At 50.3% G+C, this 25,318-nt stretch overlaps 1 protein-coding gene across 4 annotated transcripts in view; it reads left to right on the top strand.

Annotated features, from left to right (window-relative positions):
- The window catches only part of ARHGEF18 (Rho/Rac guanine nucleotide exchange factor 18), a gene marked incomplete at its 5' end in the record, with an annotated part of 106,728 nt that overhangs the window by 78,875 nt on the left and 2,535 nt on the right, over nucleotides 1–25,318 (top strand). For all 4 annotated transcript variants that reach the window (XM_084764469.1, XM_084764468.1, XM_084764467.1 and 1 more), the window contains 14 exons: nucleotides 322–572; nucleotides 2,374–2,499; nucleotides 5,878–5,995; nucleotides 8,522–8,773; nucleotides 10,503–10,579; nucleotides 13,754–13,932; nucleotides 15,748–15,836; nucleotides 17,239–17,424; nucleotides 20,620–20,757; nucleotides 21,090–21,217; nucleotides 21,792–21,848; nucleotides 21,942–21,989; nucleotides 22,103–22,573; nucleotides 24,403–24,736. In XM_084764469.1, coding sequence (XP_084620595.1) covers nucleotides 322–572; nucleotides 2,374–2,499; nucleotides 5,878–5,995; nucleotides 8,522–8,773; nucleotides 10,503–10,579; nucleotides 13,754–13,932; nucleotides 15,748–15,836; nucleotides 17,239–17,424; nucleotides 20,620–20,757; nucleotides 21,090–21,217; nucleotides 21,792–21,848; nucleotides 21,942–21,989; nucleotides 22,103–22,573; nucleotides 24,403–24,736 — 2,454 coding nt within the window. The remainder of the gene's footprint in view (nucleotides 1–321; nucleotides 573–2,373; nucleotides 2,500–5,877; nucleotides 5,996–8,521; nucleotides 8,774–10,502; nucleotides 10,580–13,753; nucleotides 13,933–15,747; nucleotides 15,837–17,238; nucleotides 17,425–20,619; nucleotides 20,758–21,089; nucleotides 21,218–21,791; nucleotides 21,849–21,941; nucleotides 21,990–22,102; nucleotides 22,574–24,402; nucleotides 24,737–25,318) is intronic.

The following is a 25,318-nucleotide window of genomic DNA, read 5'->3' as shown; positions in this document are numbered from 1 at the left end:
CAATAGTGACAGAGGCAGGAAGAGGGTGTCAGACTCCATCGAATTAGAGGTATGGATGGTTGTGAGCCTTACTATACAGTCCAGGCTGCCCTTGAACTCAGAGACCTGTATATCTCTGCCTCCAGCAGGCTGGGATTAAACATGTATGACATCAGGCCCAGCCTCAACATGCACTTGTGTGCCACACAGAAAAAGAGGGAAGGAGAAGGAGAGAGTGTGTGGGCAGAGAGCTGGCCAGCTCAACCGAGCTGAAGCAGGCCTACAGCCGCCGTGAGTGCCCTGGGAGTTAAGATGAATCATCCAATGCCTTTGTCCCTGCAGAGCTGATGCAGACAGAGGCACACCACGTGCGCACGCTCAAGATCATGCTGAAAGTGTACTCCAGAGCCTTGCAGGAGGAGCTGCAGTTCAGTGGCCAGGCAATCAGTCGCCTGTTCCCATGTGCTGATGACCTATTGGACATGCACAGCCACTTCCTCGCCCGCCTCAAGGAACGCCGGCAGGAATTTCTGGAGGAGGGCAGTGATCGGAATTATGTCATCCAAAAGATCGGGGATGTCCTGGTTCAGCAGGTAGGTGCTATGTCTAGGATGGGCCAGGCCTCTCTTCACCTTGTCTTCCCTCTCTCCATGCTCATATCTTAGGAACCCCCAGGCTGGAATGTCAGTCAAACACATCTAAACACTGTTCAGAATTTCACTCTCAGGTAGGGATCTACCTCAGTTGGTAGAGCCTGGTATGCACAGAGCCTTGAATGCCATCCCCTGCACAGTGTAAAAACTGGAGCATGCTGGTTTCTGCCTGTAAATCACTTGGGATAATCAGGAGTTCATCATCCTTATCCACATAGTGGGTTGAAGTCCATCCTGGGGGCTAGAGATTATTATCTCAAAAGGAAAAAAAAAGTCTATGGTTTTGTTTCATTGATTGGTATTTTGCTGGGGGATAGGAGGAGGTTCAGGCAGGGTGTCATGCAGCTCCCTGATTTGAACTGATCCTCTTGACTCCCACCTCCTGGGTGCTGGGATTACTGATGTTCCCATACGCCCAGTTTATGCAGTGCTGGGGATCATGACGAGGGCTTTGGGTATGGGAGACAGACATTTCATTGAGTCGCATCTCCAGCCCCCAGCTGCTGGGGGTAGTATATGCATGCCAGTGCAGGTGCCCCGTGACGCCTGAGATGGATGCTGTGCGATCAGTCATAAGCTGGGCAGTGGTATTGGTGCACGCCTTTAATCCCTACCCTTGGGAGGCAGGCATAGGTGGATCTCGGAGTTCAAGGCCAGCCTGGTCTACAGAGCGGGTTCCAGGTTAGCCACAGCTACACAAAGAAGCCCTGTCTTGAAAAAGCAAACAACAACAAAAGATTTATTATGTGGGTGGCCATGCATGTGCCATGGTATGCTTGAGGAAGTCAGAGGACAACTTTCACAGGAATTGGTCCTCTCGTTCCACTATGTGGGTCTGAGGGATCAAACTCAGGTCATCAGGCTTGACAGCAAATGTCTTTATTTGCTGAATCTTCTTGCCAGCTCTATTCCTCCCTCCCGTTTTGTTTGTATAAATGTTCTATTTTTATTTGTTTGTCTCTCTAGGTAGCCCTGGCTGTCCTGAAACTCACTCCGTAGACCAGGCTGGCTTTGAACTCACAGAGTTCCACCTGCCTCTGCCTCTAAGTGCTGGGACTAAAGGCATGCGCCACCATGCCATACTGGGATAGGGCCTTTGAATAAACCTTGAGCTTACTGTTTTGACTGGTCAGCTGCCTGTGAACCCCTACAGTCCTGTCTCAGCCTCCCAGTCCTGGGGTTACAGACACACGCTGCCAGACTTAGATATTTAGGCGGCTACTGAGGACCTGTAGCCCAGATCTTTATACATATATACTGTACCCACTGAGCCACCTCCCCGCGACCCAGTCCTTGATGGCTACAAGCATGCATTTGGGCCAGAGCCATACATTGTAGGGCTGCTAGACAGCAGAAGGGAGTGGGATCAAGTCTGAAGCCAGCCTCACAACCTGAGAAAACCCCTCACTGAACGAAAGAAATCATCCCGTGCTCATTGCAGAAAATGGATCTGAAAGGGACATTTTACCTTTAGGACTCACTTAATCTGTATCGGTAGATTAGGCCACCTGACAGTGTGGACCCGAGGCGCCTGGAGAGTGGGGACAGGCAGGGCTCAGGACAGTTGTCTCAACTCCCCTATGCCTTGCATTGAGGCGCCCTGTAAGCACCAAGCCAAGGAGGTGTTGCAAGAAATAATAATAACGAAGCGACAACAAAACAGGACGATCTAGATGGAAACATACTCTGACCACATCCGTCAGTCATTTTTGGCTAACTTTTCCATCACTTTTCCTTTTAGTTTTCAGGGGAAAGCGGAGAGAGAATGAAGGAGAAATACGGCGTGTTCTGTAGTGGCCACAACGACGCAGTCGGTCACTACAAGTTACTGCTGCAGCAGAGCAAGAAGTTTCAGAACTTAATCAAGGTAAAACACACACACACACACACACAATATGTGGGGGTGTTTGTGTGGACACACACATGTCCCATGCACATCTGTGGCAGCCAGAGGGATAACCTGGGGTGTCGGTTCTTCCTTCTATCTTGTTTGAGATAGTAACTCTGTGGTTCTCCGTCAGATTAGCTGACCTCGGCGCTTCTGGGACCCTCCTGCCTCCGCCTCCCATCTCCCTTTGAGAGTACTGTGATTACAGACACACACCATCATACCTGGCTCCGTGTGAGTGTTAGGAATCGAAACGTAATTCCTCGTGCTTGGTGGCAAGACCATGACCCACTGAGCCCCCTCCCACGGCCTTGGCTTGGCTCACTGAGACAGGGTCTCCCTGTGTACCCCAGTCTGGCTTCAAACTTGCAGATCCTCCTGCTTCCGCCTTCCGACTCTTGCATTCACTCATTTGCTGACAGGGTCTCATGGAGCCCATACTTAACCGTAGACACTCTGTGTAGCCAAGGATGGCCCTGAGTTCTTAATTCTCCTGCCGCTGCCTCCCACGTACTGGGGAACAGGACTGCGTGACAACAGCTGGCTTATGACCCAGGGCTCCATGCATGCTTGAGAGGCTTGATACCAACTGAGCTACAGCACCCCCAGCTCTCCCTTTTGAAACCAGTATATATAGTTCTGGTTTGCCTCAAGCTAGAATCACAGGCATGTGCCGTAACGCCTAGCGTTGGGTCCTTTGAGGCATTGTCCCACCCGGGGGGACTGCCCTTCGGAGCTATGCCATCTTCCTAGAGTTCTGCGAGGTATGCATTCTCTCTTTTCTTTTATTGGTCCCTGTGATCCCCCAGCTCTTGTGGCATGATACAGGGACATCGGGATGGCTGACAGAGAACCTGGTCTCAATAGAAAGGGAAAAGAAAAGAGAAATAGCTCTTTGGGTTGGGGTTGAGGATGTGTGTAGCGCAGTTACTGGAGTGCTTGCTTAGCATACACAAAAGCCCTTTGTTCCATCCCTGCACTGCATACCAGGTGTGTTGGCTGGATGCTTGTCAGGGCGGTGATGATGGCACATGGCGTTAATCAGAGCACTCAGGAGGCAAAGGCAGGTAGATCTGAGTTTGAGTCCAGACTGGTCTACAAAGTGAGTTCCAAGACAGCCATGGCTACATAGAGAAACCTTGTCTCAAAAACAAGCAAACAAAAAAGGGCGGCTGTTCTCCTTTGCTGACACATTCCCAAGTGTTAACAAGAGCAGTGGGAACAGCCCGCTAGAATGTGCAGCATGCTCTCAGCCCCCACCAGGAAACAGGTTCAAGTGGCCACCCACTTTGGTTCTTAAAGATATGTGGGTAAATCGCAAGTGACCAGAGAGCCAGATTTGGAAAAAGGCAGATACCCAGTCTGGTTCTAGAGGGTCCTGGGATACCAGCTGTCAGCCAGGATAAAGGATCCTGGTCTCTGTTGTGTGCACACTGAACACCTAATTCATGTTCCTCAGAACTACTCCAGAACTGATTCTCTCTTCCATTCTTGATATTTTACTTTCTTGTTTTGTTCTTTTTGGTTCGTTTGGAAGCAGTTTCTAATGTAGCCTAGGCTATCCTTGAACTCACGGTGTAGCTCAGTATGGATTTTGAAGTCCTACCTTTACCTCCCAAGTACTGAAATTATAGGGACATTCTGTCATACTCAGCTTCTTCCTCCTTTTCTTTCTTTCTTTCTTTTTCTTTCTTTTTTTTTTTTTTTTTTTTTTTTTTTTTTACTGAGATAGGGTTTCTCTATGTATCCCTGGCTGTCCGGGAACTCACTCTGTAGATCAGGCTGGCCTCGAACTCACAGAGATCCATCTGCCTCTGCCTCCTGAGTGCATGCAACACTACCACCTATCATCTTTTTTTTTTTAACTTTTATATTTACGTGTATGTATGTATGTATGTATGTATGTATGTATGTATGTATGTATATATGGCAGAAATCATCAGATCTCCTGGAACTGGAGTTAAAGGTGATTATGAGCCACCATATGGGTCCTGGGACCTTTTTCAGAACAGTTAAGTGCTCTTAGCCACTGAGCCATGTCTCAAGTCCCTTGTTTTCTTATTTTGAGACAAAATCTTGCCTGTACATTCCAGGCTGCTCTAGAACTTTCTCTGTAGCCCAGGCTAACCCAAAACTGATGATCCTCCTACTCTAGGCTTCCAGATGTTGGGATCACACTACATCACCCTCACCTTAATATTTTCGGTCTTGTTTTTATTTGTTATTTGAGATGGGATTTTGTTTTGTAATCCAGGCTAGCCTCAAACTCAGGATCCTCCTGCCTCAGCTTCCCCAGCGCTAGGATTATAGGCAAGCCCCACCACACTTGCCTTAAGTTCCTCTTTAACAGCTTTAACTGAGTGCCCACACTCCTGTGGCCTTTCCGTATTTATTTAGAAGGTAATCCCTGCTTAGGGATCATAGAAGAAAGGTCACAGCAAGGTGAAAGGCGCCCCTGGCCTGAGATGTTTAACTGATTCAACAAGAGAGAAACATCTCTCAAAACCCACACTGTCTCAGAAAATACAAAGAGGCCAGAGACACTGCTTAGTAGTACTTAGTGCTTGCTGCTCGGCCGTGAGTTCGGATCCCAGAGCTCTTGGAACAAGTGTGGCATCCTGCACACGCCTGTAACTCCAGCTCTGTTGTGGGGTTGAGGAAAGAAGAGAATCGCTGAGGCTTTCTGGCGTCCAGCCTTGATAAAACAGAAAAACAGAAACTCCAGGTTCAAGGACAGACCCTGCCTCAAAGGGGCAGGGCATGGTGGCACAGGCCGCTAATCCCAGCATTCAGGTCAGCCTGGTCTGCCTACTGAGACACTATCTCCAAAAAAAAAAAACCCAACTCGTTGAAGAGTGGTGGAGAAGGACACCTGACACCCTCTTCTGGTCTTTGAAAACATACTCACACAGACCCCCCAAAACAAATATGTTAACTTGCTATAATAACGCATGCCTGTAATTACTGTAATTACCAGTGTGTGTGTGTGTGTGTGTGTGTGTGTGTGTGCGCGCGCGCGCGCCTTAAGATGCAGTTTAGTATTTGTTCAGCATGCCTCAGGCCCTCGTTCAGTCACAAATACAAGTGCTTGAGGATGGTGAAGGAAAAAGAGAAGAAAAACGGAGAGAGTAGTAGGAAGTAGAGCCGGGTACTGTGGTGCACACCTTTAATCACAACACTTAGAGGCAGAGGCTGGCAAATCTCTATGGGTCCCAGGACATCCAGGGTCACATGGAGAGACTCTGTCTCAAAGCACTGGAAAAATAAATAAATAAATAAATAAATAAATAAATAAATAAATAAAAATCAGGAGAGGGGAAAAAGAAATGAAAACAAAGTTTGTTTTCCATTTCACAGAAAATCGGCAACTTTTCCATTGTGCGACGGCTGGGAGTGCAGGAGTGCATCCTTCTGGTCACGCAGCGTATAACCAAATACCCAGTGCTGGTGGAACGCATCATCCAGAACACAGAAGGTGGGAACATACCCTGCCACATGCGCGTGGATCCGGGCGGATGGGGGTCTCAGTTCTGCTGCTCTGGAGTCCCTCAGTGAACTGGCCAGGTTCCCTCTTGTAATGCCATGTAGTGGGTGCCAGGCAGACAGCATGTGAGGAGAGGAGCTGGGTGAACTTCTGCCCATAGCAAAGGCTGGGCCGTGGCAGGTCCCAGGACAGTATCTGTAAACTAAATATGAACTAGATGAAAACAAGATGATTCCTGGCTTATTAATAAATGATTTCTGGGATTGGAGAGATGGCCCGGCCATTGAAAACACTCCTGCTCTTTCAGAGGACCCAGGCTTAAGTCCTAGCACCCATGTTCTGAGGGAATCTGATGCTCTCTGACCTCCACAGACACATATATACAGTGCACAAGCATACATGCAGACAAAATACCTGTATGCGTGAAATAGAATTTAAAAACTTTAAATTTAAATGTTAAAGACAGATGGAAATGACCTCTGTGTTAAGTGGCCAGGACCTGATCTGAGCTAGGTGCAGTGGGCACATGTGTTCTCTCCCAGCATTCAGGAGGCCTAGTGTTGTATGACACTTTTCCTGGGGGAGACATTAACACGTGTCTACTCACTCCAGATAGGGACTGGGAACTGATTATAGACCAATATAACCTACCACCAAAGTACAACCTGTTGAGCCAATGGCTTTATTGAGGTTACTTACGGGAGTAGGGATGAGTCAAAGGCAGCTGTATCAGCAAAAGTCACCCCAGCATGGATTATGACTCAAAAAAGCTGGATTCCTGGAGCTCTCTACAGGGCTTGCAGGCAACCAACCATGTTAGAGACCCTCTTCTCCTTAGCAGTCCTTATTGCTTATGTAATCTTAGGGAGACCTGATATGTGACTCTGGTAAGTTTCAGGGACTTCTTGAGACTTGTGAGTTGTTTACTTCCTGAGTCTTAACAACTTCCCACCAGGATAGAACGTTTCATTCAGTTCAGAGGAAATTGCCACACAACATGTAGGCAGGAAGATCCACGTGTTCTATACCAGCCTAGGCTACATTATGAGACCCTGATCAAACAGAAAGGAGAGAAGATGGCGTGCTGGTAGCCACCCAGAACACAGGTGAAAGGTCAGATAGCTTTCTAGGCACTCTTTGGGAGCTGGCACGATGACAATCCTGTTCCACATGTCTGGTAGGTTTGGGCCATGAGAAAATAGCAAGTCTCCCTACTAAAGAAAGAGACCAGTATCAGCTCAAGACGCCAGAAGGCCAAGTTCTCAGCAGAAAGGAGATTATTTACCTCAGAGGGACAAAGGGCAGGGACTAAGAGACAAAAACAAGAGGTAGAGCATGAAGGAGAAGGGGAAGGGAACAAGAGGGAGAGGGAAGGAATATTTAAATATTTATCCTGGAGAAACAAAGGAGACAGATTTAGCCAATAGGCAAATGGCAGTTTATAAAGGTGGAAGAGGAAACCCTACGTTAGATGAGGTGTTTAATTTTAATTGGACAGATTAACTAGAGCAGCCACAATGGGGCTTTAGACTGCTGGACTTCCAATACCTTGATAGCTGGACCTTGGTAGTCAGCCTCAGGGGAAGGAGGTGGTGGCCAAATAAGGGTGGCTAGCTTTAGGAATGTAAGATTCTGTTTTTTAGCAAGGCCATTTTGGGGCTGGCTAGAGACCCTTCACCTACCGTGTCCTTCAGGTAGGTGGGGCCAACTCTTGTTTGTAGCAGGAGGGAGAAGGAGGCTTTTTATAAAGAGCTAAAGGACTTGAGGGGAATCTGTGAACAGTAATGGAACGGTAGGAGTGGATATGACGCGCTGGACAGTCTGTGCCATTTGAGCCACCACACCCTAACTTTTGCTTTTGAGCAAAAGCTGAACTCGGAGCCAAGCATGGTAGCACATACCTGTAATCCCAACATTGAAGAGACAGAGGTAGGAAGATCTTCTGCAAGTTTGAGGACAGGCTGCTCTACTCTGAATTCTGGGCTAGCCAAGGCTAGAGAATGAGACCTTGTCTCAACAACAAACAAGCAAAAAAAAGAAAAAAGAAAAAAAGAAAAAGAAGGCTGGGTGTGGTATTGCAAGTGCCTTTAGGCCCAGCACTGGAGGCAGAGGCAGGGTGATCTCTGAGTTCCATGATAAATGGGGCATGTGGAGATAACCCTGCCTACAAACAAAACTAGCCAAGTATGCTATTGCAGGCCTGTATATACCTGAGAGACAGAGGCAAGAGCATCAGGAGTTCAAGATCCTCCACAGGATCAGCCCAACCAGGACTACATAAAATCCTGTCTCAAAACATAATACAGACAGAAATAAACTGATGTCATTAAACTCTGGGCTGTTGTTAGTTTGGGGGAGCCATTTGCATCTCAGAAATTACAGTTTGCAGAGATCCCTGAAAGGCCCGCCGAGCAGTGGGCCTCACAGATCCCACCCAGATGCCGGCAACACCCACCTCTGTTGTGTTTGTGAGCACGGGCGCAGAAACCAGTGCTCCCTCTGCTTTCTGTGTGACAGCTGGCACCGAGGACTACAAAGACCTGAGCCAGGCCCTGAACCTCATCAAAGACATCATCTCCCAAGTGGATGCCAAAGTCAGCGAGTACGAGAAGGGGCAGCGCCTCAGGGAGATCACGGGGAAGATGGACTTGAAGTCGTCCAGCAAACTCAAGAACGGGCTCTCCTTCCGCAAGGAGGACATGCTCCGGCGCCAGCTCCACCTGGAGGGCACCCTGTGCTGGAAGTCACAGACGTCAGGGCGCCTGAAAGGTAAGTTTCTGCCTCTGGCCACCTCTAGGGCGTTTCATGTTGGCTCAGCCTTGGAGTTCCGGGTTGGTTTGTTAAGAGCAATAGGCACCATCTTAGAGTGCTGGGTCCTAACTTGGGTTGATACACATTTGAGTTTGTCACCAAGCTGAGAGATGGGAGCACAGCCAAACTTGCAACACTTGAATGTTTTCAAGTTTAAAGGAGCCAGTGGACTACAGAGAACTGGATGGAGTGTTTAGTTTAGACAAGATCATCAGGAACGGCTCCTCCAGGGATGGGCTTGTAGGTCGGCTGTTAAATGCTTGTCCTGGTTTCTGTCTACGGCACCAAGTAAACTTGAGTGTAGGGACAGTCAGCTCTAGGGAAGTAGAAGCAAAGCGATTGGGAGCTCAGGGTCATCCCCAGCTACAAGAGCAAGTTTGAGGCCAGAGTAGGATCTGTGAAACCCTGTCTCAAAAGAGAAAAAGGCAAGAGGCTCCCTCAAGCAGCAGTATTTGTGTGCTCCCAATGGCACTCATGTGCAAAAGTTTCTCTGTGAGAGATGTTCATACAGTCATACAGGGACAAGGCACCAAGCAGGACTGGGACTCAAGGGGCCTGAGGCCAGTTCTTCCTGCATCACTGCAGGCAAGCTATGACGTGGGGCAGAGAGAGAGACATCCACTTCAACCAAGAGACCCACCCAAAGGCTGGAAAGATGATGGCTCAGTGGGTAAAATGCTTGCCTCAGTCCGATCCCCCAGCCAGGCATGGTGGCACATACCTGTAACCCCAATGCTGGGGTGTGGCAGAGGCAGGCAGATTCCTGGAGCCAACTGTCCGGCCAGCCTAACCAAATAAATGAGTTTCAGGTTCAGAGAGCCTGTCTAAAAACTCAGGTGGAGGGCTGACAAGATGGCTCACTCACCGTCCACTGGTATTTGTTGCCAAGCCTAACAGCCCGAGTTAGGTGCCTGAGATGCAGTGGAAGCACAGCACCAGCCTGCACAGCTTGTCCTTCCACCTTCACTTACACACGGGGCATTCACACACCCTCCCCGCTCCCCAACCCACTCCCCCTGCCTGCCATACAGACACAAAATAAATAAATGTGAAAAAAGTGGGGAGTGATCAGGGAAGACACCCTAGTGCGTGCAGATACACATTCACAGGTGTACCCACACAAACGTGTGCACACACATACACATATGAACATACATACCCATGGCACGTGCACCCATATACGCAAAACGGTGATGGTAACAAATGAAGGGCTGGGAAGACGGCACAGATATTGAGAGCACCTGCTGCTCTTGTAGACGACTCTAAATTCAGCATCCAAAACCCACACCGGGCAGCTTACAGCTGCCTGTAACCCCAGCTGCAGGGAGCCAACACTATAGCCACTGAGAGCACTTACACACACATGCACAAAACCACACAGAGACACCGCCACACACACGTGCAGAGTTGAAAACAAAACCCTGAAATAATGAAAGAACTGCATGGTACACTGGTGCTCTCTGGCTTGAGTTCCGAATATTCTGAGCAGGAGCCACTCAAGGGGCCATCTAATGGGAGCCTCTGGCATTCGTTGACACTGAAACGTGAGGCTCAGGGACCTTGTGGAAAGGGGTTAGAATGGAAACTTCTCGGAACAAGAGGCTGAAGCACCGTGATGCTTTCGCTGTCTTGAGCTCCTTTGAATGTGTGACCTCTCAGACAGTCTCTCACGCGCTGGTCTCTGCAGATGTCCTCGCTGTCCTGCTGACTGATGTGCTGTTGCTGCTGCAAGAAAAGGATCAGAAATATGTCTTTGCTTCCGTGGTATGTGTCTAAAGTCTTCCGGGGCGCTGTTGCTGGGACCGGGCAGCAGTGTATGTGTCTAAAGTCTTCCGGGGCGCTGTTGCTGGGACCGGGCAGCAGTGGGCCCCATGACGAGGGGATACCCAAGACAAAGCATGGAGAGGAAACACATATAGGAAAATACACTGAGAGGCACCCTGTCGCATCAAGGTCCTTCCAGAAGGTTCCAGCGGGGACAGGAGTGGAACTTAAAGAGAATGAAGCCCTGTCCTGCTCCCTGCTAATGGCTCTCATTCTCATTGGGGGGGACCTCAGGCAGGACACTAAGGTGAATTATCATCGGGTAAGAAGTTTGTTAAAACAATTAGTAACGCCATAAGCATACAGACAGATGATAACGTGGAGGGGGCTCTGAACAGAGTTCAGGCTCACAAGGCAGAATAGGGACTGATTGTTATAGGTTTGAGAAGAAAGGTGAGGGTTCACACGGGCTGTCTTTGACTTCTGGGTGGCAGAGAGAAGGGACAGAATTCCAGGGTAGGATGTACCCCTCGGAGGATGTGAGGAGAAGCGCATCTAGTTGAGGTCTGTGAACTTACTTGGGGAAGCGAGCCCCATCATTCTTCTGGGATGGCGCCTGGGGAGTCTTTACGGACTCAGAGACAGGTGCGTGCCCCTTCCCACAGCAGCAGGGATGCCAGCATCTGCTCTGAGGATAGAGATAAAAGGGGACGGCGGGTGGCCGTACCTTGAGCAGTGTCTGGTCTAGAGTTACGTACTTCCCTCCTGGAGTGCCCAAGGGGCCCGGTACAGATTCACAGATACATTCTCCGTTCCAGGGTGCGGAGGGCTCGCCTGTAGCGACGAGCCTAGGCAGAGAGGAAAGGCTGCCGCCTGATTAGCCCCAAGCCCAGATTCTAAAGCATCCTCTGTCTTCCCAGCCTCCTTACCTCTCTGTGGGTCCCCGGGTACTCACAGGCTCCAGGGTATGGGTAGAAGAACCTTACCTTGGTTTGTAGACGTTGGATGCACTGGTGTGGCAGGTGGTGAAAGGCCTCTGCTCTGGAGGACTGGAGGGCAGGGTAGGGAGCAGAAGAGAAGGGCCTACACTGAATGTATGTGGCACACTAGAAAAATCCCCACTCGGGATATGCACCATTTACATAGACAAAGAGCAAAGGACACAAAGTCCCAGAGGTTCCACATATGACGGGCAAGTGGCCATGCTCTCCATTGGGTGGACATCAGGAAAAGGAGGGCGATGGTAAGAGGAGTGAGGAAAGGTGGACCAAAGGGAAGGGCTAGGGTATGGGACCCCAGATCCCCTCCCAGGATGGAAAGAGGTGATGTGGAAACAAAAGATGACCCTGACCTCTACCAAAGCCGACTGTCCTTTAATCAGTAAAGGACAGCAGTCTCTGTAGAAGTGAAGAATGCGCCAAGGCTTAGTGTTGTATACGGCAGAAAGGGGAGGCCTTGAGGTGGAAGGTTCAATCTCCTGTCTCAAAGTGGCAAACGCTGGCGGGTTGGCTTGTTGATCTTAATGCACTTCAGGAAGTCTCCCACCCCTCGTCACCCTACCCCACCTCTCCACAAACTGGGTCAGACTATTTTGTCACAAGAGCTGCTCCCCTTCTTTGGCCCAGCACACCTCTAAGCCTCCAGTCCACTGTGGTAGCTGCATGCCCTCTCTCACTCTCAGAAGGCTTTGGGACATTAGTGGACTTGAACTAGTTGGGCCCAGAGCTTTCAGTAAAGATGCAAACACCATCATCTTCCCAGACCCTCTGTCCTGCCTCCTTTTATGATGTTTCTAGATGGATCGCTATGTATCCCATATACTGTGTCACAGGCGAGACGTAAGTAAGTAGCCTGTTCTTATCCCCAGAAATGCAGCCACAGTCACCCAGTGTTAATATGTTTCAGGAGTTCTTATTCAGAAAGGCACATAAACAAAAAGAAAAATCATCCAAGCCGGGCATGATGGCACACACCTGTCACCTCAAGGTTCATAAATTCAGGGTCTTATATAGCCCAGGTTAGCCTGGAATTCACTATTTAGCTGAGGCTGGCTTTGAACTTCTGAATTTCCTACCTCCAAATCTCAAGCATTGAGGTGACAGGCCTTTGACACCACACCTGGCCTAATCTTAACAGTCCTATAAGGAAACCAACTATATTGGGTTAAGGCCACTATAAAGATAAACCTTATTTAACATGATTATATATTTAAAGGTCCTGTCTCTACACACCATCACATATTCTGAGGTACTTGGGGCAATTTAACTCACAACACTATTTAAGATGTGCCTTTGAGGGCCAGCCAATGGCCCAGTGGGTAAGGTGCCTAATGACCTGAGTTCAATACCTAGAACTCACAAAATGGAAAGAGAAAATCACTCCCACAAGTTTTCCTCTGATTTCCACAGGTGCACCATGCATGCGCGCGCGCGCACACACACACACACACACACACACACACACACACACACACACACACACAAATAAATGTTAAAGAAAATTATTAACAAAGAGGCCAGGCATGTACCTTTAGGATCACTCTGAGTTCGGGGCTAGCCTGGTATACAAAGTGAGTCCAGGACAGCCAGGACTACACAGAGAGACCCTGTCTTGGGGGAAACAAAAAAAAAAAAAAAAAAAAAAAGAAGGAGAGGGCGGGAGGTACCCTTTGCTGGGCATGGTGGTGAAATCCCAACACTTGGGAAGCTGAGGCAGGATCGCTATAAACTTAAGGTCAGCAGAGTTTCACAGTTTAAGGCCTCGGGGGAAAAAAAAACATTAAAAAGAATACTAGGATATCAATTAGATAAACGTTTCTGCCTTGTGCTGGCATGACAGTTCAGTGCTTGAAGACCAGAATTCACTCTCCAGAACCCGTATGAAAATGTAGGGTGTGGCACACATCTGTCACCCTGTGCTGGGGAGGCGGGTCTCTGGGGCTCACTAGCCACCTGCCTAGCCCTTGGCGGGCTTCAGGCCAGTGGCACAGCACGTCAGAAACCAAAGTAGATGGCACCTGAGGAACAACAGCCAAGATCATCCTCTGCCTTCCACACGAATGTGTGTACACACTGAGAGTCGGGGTATGGCTCCCCTCCCCCGAGACTCAGGGTTCCAGTGTTGTTCAGACATAGCAGGGCAACAGTGAAGTTTCCATCCCCTTCCCCTGTACAGGACTCAAAGCCGCCCGTCATCTCTCTGCAAAAGCTCATTGTGAGAGAGGTAGCCAACGAGGAGAAGGCCATGTTTCTGATCAGTGCCTCCATGCAAGGCCCAGAGATGTACGAGATGTATACCAGTTCCAAAGAGGACAGGAACACCTGGATGGCCCACATCCGCCGAGCCGTGGAGAGGTGAGACAAGCCCAGGGGTCTCCTTCCTGCCTCCTCAGGCAGGCTCCTCCCGCCTGCTTCATGCTCTCGAGACTGATAAGAGACTCACTTGTGACCTTGACCTCCCAGACAGACCAGTTGCTTGCTTGCTTGGTTTTTGAGAAATAGTCTCCTGCAGCCCAGGCTGGCCTGTTCCACCTCACTATATAGCCAAAGATGGCCTTTCTTTTCTTCCTGCCTCTACCTCCCAGGTGCTGAGATGAAAGGAATACACCACCATACCCAGTTTATACAGTGCCAGGGATGGAACCCAAGCTCCGTGAGGGCTAAGCAGGCATCCTAGCACTCTACCAGCTGAGCCTGGATATCTCTATATACAATTGATGAGGGGCCGGGCAACTCTAACCTGGACCAGTTCTGAGGCCAGCCTTGTTGGAGCACCTTGTAATATCCGCCTTTGCTTCTTGGGCTGAGTGTCCTTCAGATCTCAGCCCAGTGCCTGTTCTTTTCCACCTGCCTGAACCAGAGTCTGCCTGACAGGTGGACATGGAAACCTGTAGCCAGCCTCCTGCTCCATACTCGCACCACGCTCAGTAACTTCAGCTCTGAGTGGTCCACAGCCTCCAGTGTCTGACAGTCATCTGCAAGTGAGCTGTCCACTGGCCACCTCCTCCATGCCACAGCTGGGCACTGTAAGCCTGTACCCGAGGGGCTGGAGAAATGGCTCAATGGTTAACAGTGCTTACTGCCTTTGCAGAGGACCCCAAGTTAAGTTCCTAGCACCCACACGAGGCGCCTCATAACTGCCTATAATTCCAGTGCAGGGGATCCAGTGCAGGCACCTACACATACATAACATGCTCACATATATGTAAATTAAATATAGCCATACTTTTTTAAGTGTGCAAGAAGCAGAGCTTGGTGGCGCATGCCTGTCCTCCCCACATCAGGAACTGAGGCATAAATTCACCCCTTTGAGAACTGTCATGTGTTGTTGGTTGTCCTTGCCTCCTGGTCTCTTCCTCTAAACAAAGTCCCTCACAAAAGCAGAGTGCAGGACCGAGGGCTGTGACTCATTATTGGTACAGTGCTTACCCAGCATGCACAAAGCCCTCAGTCCAAACCCCAGCACTAATGAAACTGGGAGTGATGGTGTGTGCCTGTAATTCCAGCTCTTTAGTAGAGACAGGAGGATCAGAAATTCAAGGTCATCCTTCGCCACAGTAGGTTCAAGGTTATCCTGACATGCATGATACCTTTTATCTTAAAAACAAAACAAAACAAAACAACAGTAGCAGTGGTAGCACACACCTTTCTTTAAACCCAGCACTCAGGAGGCAGAGGCAGGTGAATCCCAAGTTGGAGGATAGCCTGGTCTATATAAGGAGTTCTAGGGCAGCCAGGGCTACCCAGAGAAACCCTGTCTTGAAAAAAAAATCAGCGGTATAGGGTGGGGGTGTAAGTCAGTGGAAGAGACCTTTCATAGCTAATACAGGCCCTGGCTCATCAATGGTTTTTCATAATTACCTTTCTTTATTGGAGAGAAGGTGAGCCCTGCCATGCATGTGGAGGTTTAAAGGACAACTTTTGGGAGTCAGTTACTCTCATCAATCATGTTGGTCCTGCAGATAGAACTAGGGCACCAAGGCCAGAAGAGTATGCCAGATGTCCTCTGTCATTCTTAGCCTGTACAGCTGAGAGAGTCTCTTCTAGATCTGAGGTCCGTTATGTCCTAAGCCATCTCGCCAGCATAAGGGGGACAGAAAGAGGATGCTCTGCAGTGCCGGTGCCAGGATAGCCAGCCCACTGACGGCAGCTGTCCCCCTTTCCCTGCAGCTGTCCTGACGAGGAGGAGGGCCTTTTCAGTGAGGCAGAGGAGAGGAAGATGACTGAAGCCCGCACCATGAAACTCCGGGACTTTCAAGGTAAGAGGGTCCACACCATGGGCAGGCCCCTCTCTGGAACCCAGGGATCCGCATCAAGTTTATGCCACTTCATGGAGGTTTAATGTACATGCGCCATAACGCCCCCCCATTTCAAGAGCTCAATTCAGGGCCAGGGATGTGGCTTAGTAGGTAGTGTTTGAGACTAGCTTGCCTGAAGCCTCTGGGTTCCAACCCAGCCCCAGGGACACGTGTCAGGAGCTCAAGAGCATCTTCAGCTTGTGGTAAGCAAAGCTAGCCAGAGCTGAAGACCGCCTCACAAGTAAGTAAGTGGATGGATGGATGGATGGATGGATGGATGGATGAACAAAAATAAAACTTCACAATAAAAAAATAAGTAAATGGAATGGAGCTGGGTATGGTGGCACTTGCCTTTATGTGCAGAACTCTAAGTTCAAAGACAGCCAGGACTACACAGACTTGTAGTCTTGGCGTGGGGGGCATGGAATTTACTTTTTTGAAAAAATTGTATGTGTGTGGGCAGTGGGCATTTCTGCCTGCATTTATATCTGTGCACCACAGGCATGCAAGTGCACGAAGAGGCCAGAAGAGGGAGTTAACAGGCACTGTGAGCCACCTGAGGCTGCTAGGAATCACACCTGGGTCCTCGGCAAGAGCAACAAATGTCCTTAACCGCTGAGGCACCTCACCAGCCGCGAGGTCTATAGCCTTCGAGGTGGAGGTGGTAGTAGGATTGATAGGAGTTCGCAGCCAGCCTGCATTATACAGCCCTCACCAGGAGAACCAGGAGCGTATAGCAAGAGGACATCTCAAAATCAAAAATAGTCGCTATCAGCTCTGTTTTCTGAGCAGACAGGATGGCTCAGCTGGTAAAGCACTTGCCACTGAGCCTGACAACCCACGCCATTGGTGTACTTGGCAGGTTAAGATAGGGGTCTCCAGCCTGGGGGAAGAATAAAATCATTTCTTAAAAACACACCAAAACAAACAAACAAAAAACTAAACAGGGCTGGAGAGATGGTTCAGTGGTTAAAAGCACTTGCTGCGTAACCTCGTGGGCCGGAGTTCAGACCCAGCACCCACCCACCCAGCATATAACAGTTTTTAAATTTAAGAAAGAAAGAAAGGAAGAAAGAAAGAAAGAAAGAAAGAAAGAAAGAAAGAAAGAAAGAAAATGTCTTTCACGGTGCTCTCTTCCAGACTCCTAACTGTCTAGGCACTAACCCACCATTTTGGTGTTCATACTGGGGATGTGGGGAGCAGTTAAGAGAACAGGACCACATTGCAAGGCTAGTGGTGTTGGAGGGAGGGAGGATAGGGAGGTCTGCCTGCCTTTGAGCCTCAGGCCCCATCCTCACAGCCTGACTCTTAAGAGCAGGTGTCTGAGGCTGACCACCACCACCACCTCTGGGTTCTCCAATAGAGCGACTGAGCCTGAAAGACCAGCTCATCACCCAGAGCCTTCTGGAAAAGCAGCAGATCTACCTAGAGATGGCCGAGCTGAGTGGGATGGATGAGTCATCCCAGTACCGAGCCCTCTTCCGAGGATGCGGAGACCCCTCCGAGACCCTCCGCGGGGAACAGATTCTCAGATCTGCCATGAGTGAGAGTAAGTCAGTGATCTCACTGTGCTGTTATGTCACCAGTGGGCTGCCTGGGGGGTGGACCAAAGCTAGGCCCAGGACTCTGGCCGACCTGCCTATCCAGGACTACCTCATTTTGGTTTTGTGGAATCCAGGGATTGGAATCCAACACATGCAAGGGCTCTACAACTAAGCTCCACCCAAATCCTTTAAGCACTTTCTTAGCAAACACTCCCTGGGTGACCTTGTTAACCTAAGGGGCCTAAAGTTGATTCAGGGTTAGGGCTGTGGCTCTGTTGGAGGGAGGACTTTTAATCCAGCAACATGGCTACTCTGGCAGGGGATCATTTCCAAAGACCTAGGTCTGTGCGATCCAGCTGGAATACAGGCACGCCCTCTGGCTGGGATGCAGACACACCTTTCCTATATACCTTTAATCCCAAACAATGCTGTCTAGTTGAGGGACAGACAAAGTGACGAATGAGAGAAGGACTTGGCAGGATGAGCCAGAGGTAGGATACGCCCAGCTCTCATGAGAACAGACAGAAGAGAAAGCTACTTAAGAACAGTGCAGAAAGAGTACAGAGGGTAGAGCGCAGCGTAAGAATACAGGAGAAGTCCATGCAGGGGTACAGTGCACTTCAAGACTGGCTGGGTCTGGTGCAGTTCACTTTTTCTGTTTTTCCAAGCAGAGTAATTCTAAGTAGAGAGAAGCCAGTTTGAATCAGTCAGCTTGGAGAGGAGTTTTGAGCCAGGACAGCTGAGATGAACCAGCCAGAGAGGATTCAGGATAAGCTAGAAAAGGCTGAGTTTGTTCAGCGGTAAGTCTTGGAGGCCAAAAACATCCTAGGCCTAGGTTAGCAGACAGAGGCTGGAAGCTGAAACCTTCAGGGTCCGGACTTGCAGAAGATTAGATTGTATTCCAGCTGGATCACACAGACCTAGGTCTTTGGAGATGATCCCCTGCCAGAGTAGCCATGTTGCTGGATTAAAATTCCTCCCTCCAACAGAGCTTCCAGGCCGAGGCCTTAGGGATGGTTAGATAGAAACGCTCTGGGCTCAGCTCAAGCCATGTATTAGTAAAGCTTGGGTACAGCTCTCATCCCATTATCTGAGGAAAGAAAAACATTTGCAGCTGGTAGAATGCTTGCCAAGCATATGTGAAACCCCAGGGTTCCGTCCTCTGTGTCCGTGTAAACCAGGTGTGTAGCACACCTGTAATCCCTTCGCTCTGGAGGCTGAGGCAGGGAGCTCGAAAGTTCAAGGTCATCCTTAGCTCCATAATGAGTTTAAAGCTAGTCTGCTATGTGTGAGACCCTTGTTTTCAGGGGTGGAAAACAAAGCTTGGGCCTAAGAGATGGCCGGTAGTAGGTAAAGGTGGCAGCCTTCACATAGGACAACGTAAGGTCAACCCTAAAGACCCACATGGTAGAAGGAGAGAAGCAACTCGTACAAATAAATGCAAGTTGTTCTCTGACCTCCACATTTGTGCTGTCACATGTGTGTACTCACACACATTAAATAAGTAAATTGAAATCTAAATTTCCTTAGTAAAACAAAGTTCCCTGATACAGGTTTCCCTTCTTTGCTAGGATAGGTCCCTGTTAATACCCCTGGGAGGGGGAGGGCCACGGGGAAAGCATATATATATATGTGTATATATGCTCTTTTGAGGGACTTCTAGAGTCCAGAAGTAAACCCTAAACTTGGGCCTGAACCCCACCTCCAGCTCTGGCAGGCTGCTAGGCATTAATAGCCATTGTGTAAACCACTGGTTACACATTATCTCCACACATGTTCTACCCTGACCTTGCAGAGATCCCTCTGCTAGCCTCAAGGCTAGTCCTGGTAAGGGGAGCCTTTAGTGCTACAGGAGCTGCTAGTGGCACCATTGCAGCCACTAGGACCCCATCTGTCCAGCACGGTGTTTAGTGGTGTTTAGTGGCTCTCTTCCATCCGCAAGTCAGACCATGGAACCCCTTGCCTGCACAGCTTAGCAAAGACCCAGTGGGTATCTTTCTCCCTCCAGCCACGCCCACACTGCCCTTCCAACTCTGTCTTCTGTGGCCATTGTTCTTAGCCTCCAATGACACTCACAAATCTGGTACCTGGCCTGGGGATATTCTCCCTACCTCTTCAGCTGGCTAGAGACTTTGAATGGTGACAGGCCATTAAAGGGTATGTAGACCACCCTTACCCCCGTGGGCAGCCCTCCTGTGTGTGGCTCTCACTTAACATCTGCTTGTTACTGGACATAGGTAGAGAGAGACTGGTGCATCACATCCCTAGGCTGACTTAGGGGCCTAGATGCAGCAGGTGCCCTGATGAGCTGCAGAGAAAAGTCACAAAGCCCATATGGCTCCTCTCGGTAGTTTGTGTGAGAATATTTTTGAGGAGACATGAATGCACATATCTTCATCCCAAATAGGGAACTGATGACACACCTAAGTAACCATAACACCAGTCCAACTTGGCGGGGGTCACAGAAGGACCAGGGGTGAGGGGTTACTAACAACTTAAAAGGCAGCTGCGTTGCTGAAATCCACCCTAGCCTAGGCAACAGCTAATGAAAGCTGGGACCCTGAAACTCTCTTCAAGATTACAAGTGAAGGGGCTGGAGAGGTGGCTCAGTGGTTAAGAGCACCGCCTGCTCTTCCAGAGGTCCTGAGTTCAATTCCCAGCAACCACATGGTGGCTCACAACCATCTCTAATGTGATCTGATGTCTTCTTCTGGCCTGCAGGTGTACATACAGGCAAAATACTGTATACATAATAATAAATAAATAAATCTTTAAAAAAAAAAAAAAGATTACAAGTGAAGTTGGCTGGACAGGTTGGAAAGGGTTTTCTTCCCAGCAGTCCTTTCTGTTTATCAAACTTCTGGTAAGTTTCAGGGACTTCCTGAGATTTGTGCATTGTTGGCTTCTTGAATCTTAAATAAGCCTCCCTTCAAAACTCCCTGAATCTTAAGAAGCCTGCCTCCAAAGTCAATGGCTGGCCGATTGCCTTTGCCTCTCCCTTCGATGCTGAGGATGATGGCTCAGGATGGGGCTTCGCTGTTAGAGTGCTTGCCTAGCCCTGGGTTCTGTCACCAGCGCTACCTATGCCAAGATATTGATGTGTACCTGTCATCCCAGCACTCACTGCCACGCTTGTTCCTGGCCAAGGTCTGGGCTGCCCCACCACCTGCTGACTCATGTCCCCCACCTCTTCCTCACAGTTGAAGGCATCCAGAGTCTGATCTGCCAGCAGCTGGGCAGTACCAATAGCCAAGTGGAGGAGGGAGGTGTCTCTGCAGGCCTGCCTCGGAGGGCTGAGACCTTCGGAGGCTATGACAGTGTGGGCAGCCCCAGCAAGAGTAAGTATGTCACCTTCCTCTGGGGCTGTGCCTTGGGAAGCTCACAAGCAGCAGATCCAGGATCCTGTACAGTGTAATTTCTTGAGATTTTTAGTTGTGAGCCTTAGCATTTAACAGCTGAGCTATCTCTCTGGAGTTGGCGTGTAATTTCTGAGAGCATTCCTAAGCCCTCTGGGTGTCGTGGGCTCTGTACCACAAAGCCAGGGCTCTGCAGCAGGCTTCCAGGAACACCCTAGGCTGTATTTATTACATAGATGGGGTTGCGGGGGCAAGGGGACCCCAAGCCCTGTGGGATTCATAGCATCCTTTTGTGCTTGATTTGGGATCACCAGGTGGCAGCTTAAAGAAGATGTACAACAGTGACCCCAGGCCCCAAGACTGGCAGGGACCTACAAGCAGTCCAGACTCCAAGCCTTGTGACAGCAACACCCCCAGTGGCTGCGAGGAATCACCACAGGCGGTGAGTGGCTTCTGGTAATGTTGGTTGCCCCAGTGCAGACAGCCCAAGCTGACGTAACTGCCACTGATATGACAGCCTTCAAAATTAATCTTGCCAGGGAAGCAGAGGAGAGGATAAGTACAATGTAGTTGCCTTGACCTCTGCAGGCCCAAAACCCCACGTTGGTACCACAAGTTATCCTGGGCATGTAACAAGTGTCTGCCCACACTCCTGACATGTGGCAGGCCCTTCCCTCCCCCTTTGACTATCCATTGTTCCTGAGGTTTCTAGAAGCAAAGGCCACCCGCCCTAGCTGGATCTGAAGCTTGACCCTGTGCCCGGCATGGCCACACAAGCTTCCCTTCCAACCCACCCTGCTATAGAGCTGGACGTCAGCTACCCACCTAGCCCCCAGGCTTCCCCACACCTTCATTTTCCAGATTCTCAGATGGGCGTGTACATCAGATGGCCGTTGTGCCTCACCATCATAGCCCAGCTGAGTTCTGCATCCCTTGCGAAGGACGTGCCTCCTCTCAGAGTGAGATGTGGTGCTTTAGATTAGTCCCATTTGATACTAGCATCCTTGTTTTCACAGGTAGAGATGCCTAGCACAGAGAGTGGCTCATGTCTGCCCACTGTCCTGGAGTCAGAGGTACCGTCCCCGGTCCATCTCCCCCCAGGGAGGGCATGCCCACATGCCCTGTGGACCATCACCAGGTAGACCAATTTGGCTTTCTCTCTGCAGCTGGTCCACCGGGTCCAGACACTGTCGCAGCTGCTTCTCAGTCTCCAGGTACCTGCAGCATCAGGGAGGGAATGGATGCTCTGGCCCGTAGCTGCTTGCCCAGGTCTAGCCAAGGGCATGATTCTCATCAGCCCCACCCCTGTCCCTGTCCCTGTCCCCAGGCAGTCATTGCCCAACAGGATAGTTACGTGGAGATGCAGCGAGTAGCCATCCAGGAGCGGGAGAAGCAGTTCCGCCTGCAGTCAACACGTGGGAACCTCTTGCTAGAGCAAGAGCGGCAGCGCAACTTTGAGAAGCAGCGTGAGGAGCGGGCGGGAGTGGAGAAGCTACAGAGCCAACTACGCCAGGAGCAGCAGCGCTGGGAGCGGGAGCGGGCACGCCAGCAGCAGGAACTGGAGCTGGCAGGGGCGCGGCTGCAGGAGCGAGAGGGCGAGGCGCGCCAGCTGCGCCAGCGGCTGGAGCAGGAGCGCACGGAGCTGGAGCGCCAGCGCCAGGCTTACCAGCACGACCTGGAGCGTCTGCGCGAGGCCCAGCGTGCGGTGGACCGCGAACGAGAGCGCCTAGAGCTGCTGCGCAGGTTCAAGAAACAGAACACCGCACCGGGAGCGTTACCACCAGAGGTGCTGGCAGAGGTGAGTGGGCCTGTATAGTCAAACGCACTAAGATAGAAACGGGGCTCAGTTTTGTACTTGCCGTGTGCACAAAACCCCTGGTTCCAACTCCAACACTAAAAAAAAAAAGTGTGGTGGCACAGGCCTGCCATCCTAACCACGGGAGATGGGGAGGCTGGAGGGTTAGATCATTAAAACTTTAGCAAGTTCAAGGCCACATGGGTTATGTGAAACCCTGGGGGAGGGGAGGGGCGAGCCACTCCAAGTGACACACGCCTTTAGTCCCAGCATTCAGGAGGCAGGAATGGATCTCTGTGAGTTCAAGGTCAACCTGGTCTACATACAGTTCGAAAAAGAGCCAGGGCTTCATAGAGAGGCCCTATCTCAAAAACAAAACAAAACAAAACAGCTTCTATGAGTAGTCTGATATAAATTGTGTGGCCATATATGTGTGTGAAGGAGAAAGCATGTATATGGCTCAGTGTGACGATGGGTGTGCATATCCTAGTGTATGGCTCCGTGTGACCATGGGTGTGCATATCCTAGTGTATGGCTCAGTGTGACCATGGGTGTGCGTATGCTAGTGTATGGCTCCGTGTGACCATGGGTGTACATATGCTAGTGTATGGCTCAGTGTGACCATGGGTGTGCATATACTAGTGTATGGCTCAGTGTGACCATGGGTGTGCATATATTAGTGTATGGCTCAGTGTGACCATGGGTGTGCATATACTAGTGTATGGCTCAGTGTGACCATGGGTGTGCATATCCTAGTGTATGGCTCAGTGTGACCATGGGTGTGCATATGCTAGTGTATGGCTCAGTGTGACCATGGGTGTGCATATACTAGTGTATGGCTCAGTGTGACCATGGGTGTGCATATACTAGTGTATGGCTCAGTGTGACCATGGGTGTGCGTATACTAGTGTATGGCTCAGTGTGACCATGGGTGTGCGTATACTAGTGTATGGCTCAGTGTGACCATGGGTGTGCATATCCTAGTGTATGGCTCAGTGTGACCATGGGTGTGCATATCCTAGTGTATGGCTCAGTGTGACCATGGGTGTGCATATACTAGTGTATGGCTCAGTGTGACCATGGGTGTGCATATACTAGTGTATGGCTCAGTGTGACCATGGGTGTGCATATACTAGTGTATGGCTCAGTGTGACCATGGGTGTGCATATACTAGTGTATGGCTCAGTGTGACCATGGGTGTGCATATACTAGTGTATGGCTCAGTGTGACCATGGGTGTGCATATACTAGTGTATGGCTCAGTGTGACCATGGGTGTGCATATCCTAGTGTATGGCTCAGTGTGACCATGGGTGTGCATATGCTAGTGTATGGCTCAGTGTGACCATGGGTGTGCATATACTAGTGTATGGCTCAGTGTGACCATGGGTGTGCATATACTAGTGTATGGCTCAGTGTGACCATGGGTGTGCGTATACTAGTGTATGGCTCAGTGTGACCATGGGTGTGCATATACTAGTGTATGGCTCAGTGTGACCATGGGTGTGCATATACTAGTGTATGGCTCAGTGTGACCATGGGTGTGCGTATACTAGTGTAAGGCTCAGTGTGACCATGGGTATGCATATACTAGTATGTTCCACTGACTGTCAGTCACCAGAAGCAACTTTAGATGGAAGCAATGCTCCGCAGAGTGCAGACTAGACCTTCCCGGCTGCCAACGGGGCCCAGAGCTGGGTGGGCAACATCCATTCGTCTCAGAGATTTACCAGGTCCTCTCCAAGCCGGAACCAAAGGCTAGGAAGCCCGGTGTGGGGTTAATAGCCCCCAGCAGGCTCAGCAGCGACAGCATGTGTCTTCCTATTACTTTCAGGCCCAGCCCGCAAGCCATCCTCCCAGCTTCAATGGCGACGGGCTGGAGGGGCGCTTGGCCCTCACCAAAGCACCAGGGACCCAGGGGAGCGTGCTGCTGCCTGGCGCAGGACCTGAGTACGGAGAGCGCCCTGAGGTGGCCCGCTGGGACAGTGCCCCTGCAGAGAGCCGGCCAGCCAAGAGCGATGTGCCCTTCCAGCTGCTCAGTGCCACCAACCAGATTCAGAGGCAGACAGCTGTGCAGCAGCAGATCCCCACCAAGCTGGCTGCCTCCACCAAGGGTGGCAAGGATAAGAGCAGCAAGAGTAGGGGTTCCCAGCGTTGGGAGAGCTCAAGTGAGTTGTACCCCCACCCCCAAAGCTCACGGGCCCCACACCACCCTTCCCAATGGAGAGCTCTGTCCCAGCAGCAGAACTGAAATGCAAACCTCGAACAGTGAGACAGCCAGCCAAGCACCATCACGGGCAAGAAGGCAGAGTACTTCCTCTTTCCGGTTGCATTTTTGCTGCTGTGATTAAAAACGCCCTGACCAAAAAAAAAGCAACTTAGTGAAATGCCTTGTTAGCTCACAGCTCTAGGTTTCAGCCCACGAGGCATCAAGACAGCAGGAGCTTCAGGCAGCCGGGCATATCCACTGCCAAGAGCAGAGAGACACGGATGCATGTTTGCTCAGTGCCCGGCCAGCTTTCTCCACTCTTACCCAGACCAGGGGCCAAATCTAAGGGATCGTGGGGCCCACTTTCAGGCTGGGTCTTCCACACTGGTTAAGGCTAACAAGGCAGCCACACACACAGACATACCCACAGGTCAGCCGGACGTAGCCTGTCCTTCCCCCCAGACCTTTGTCCCAGGCTATGTGTTGGCAAAACTAATCACCATACCATTTACTTAGAACATCACAACGGGCCACAGGACAG

Source organism: Acomys minous (genome assembly GCF_964271855.1).
Source record: "Acomys minous genome assembly, chromosome: 16".
Lineage (NCBI taxonomy): Eukaryota > Metazoa > Chordata > Mammalia > Rodentia > Muridae > Acomys > Acomys minous.
The sequence above is the reverse complement of the archived record's forward strand: the minus strand, read 5'-3'. Positions and strand labels throughout refer to the sequence as shown.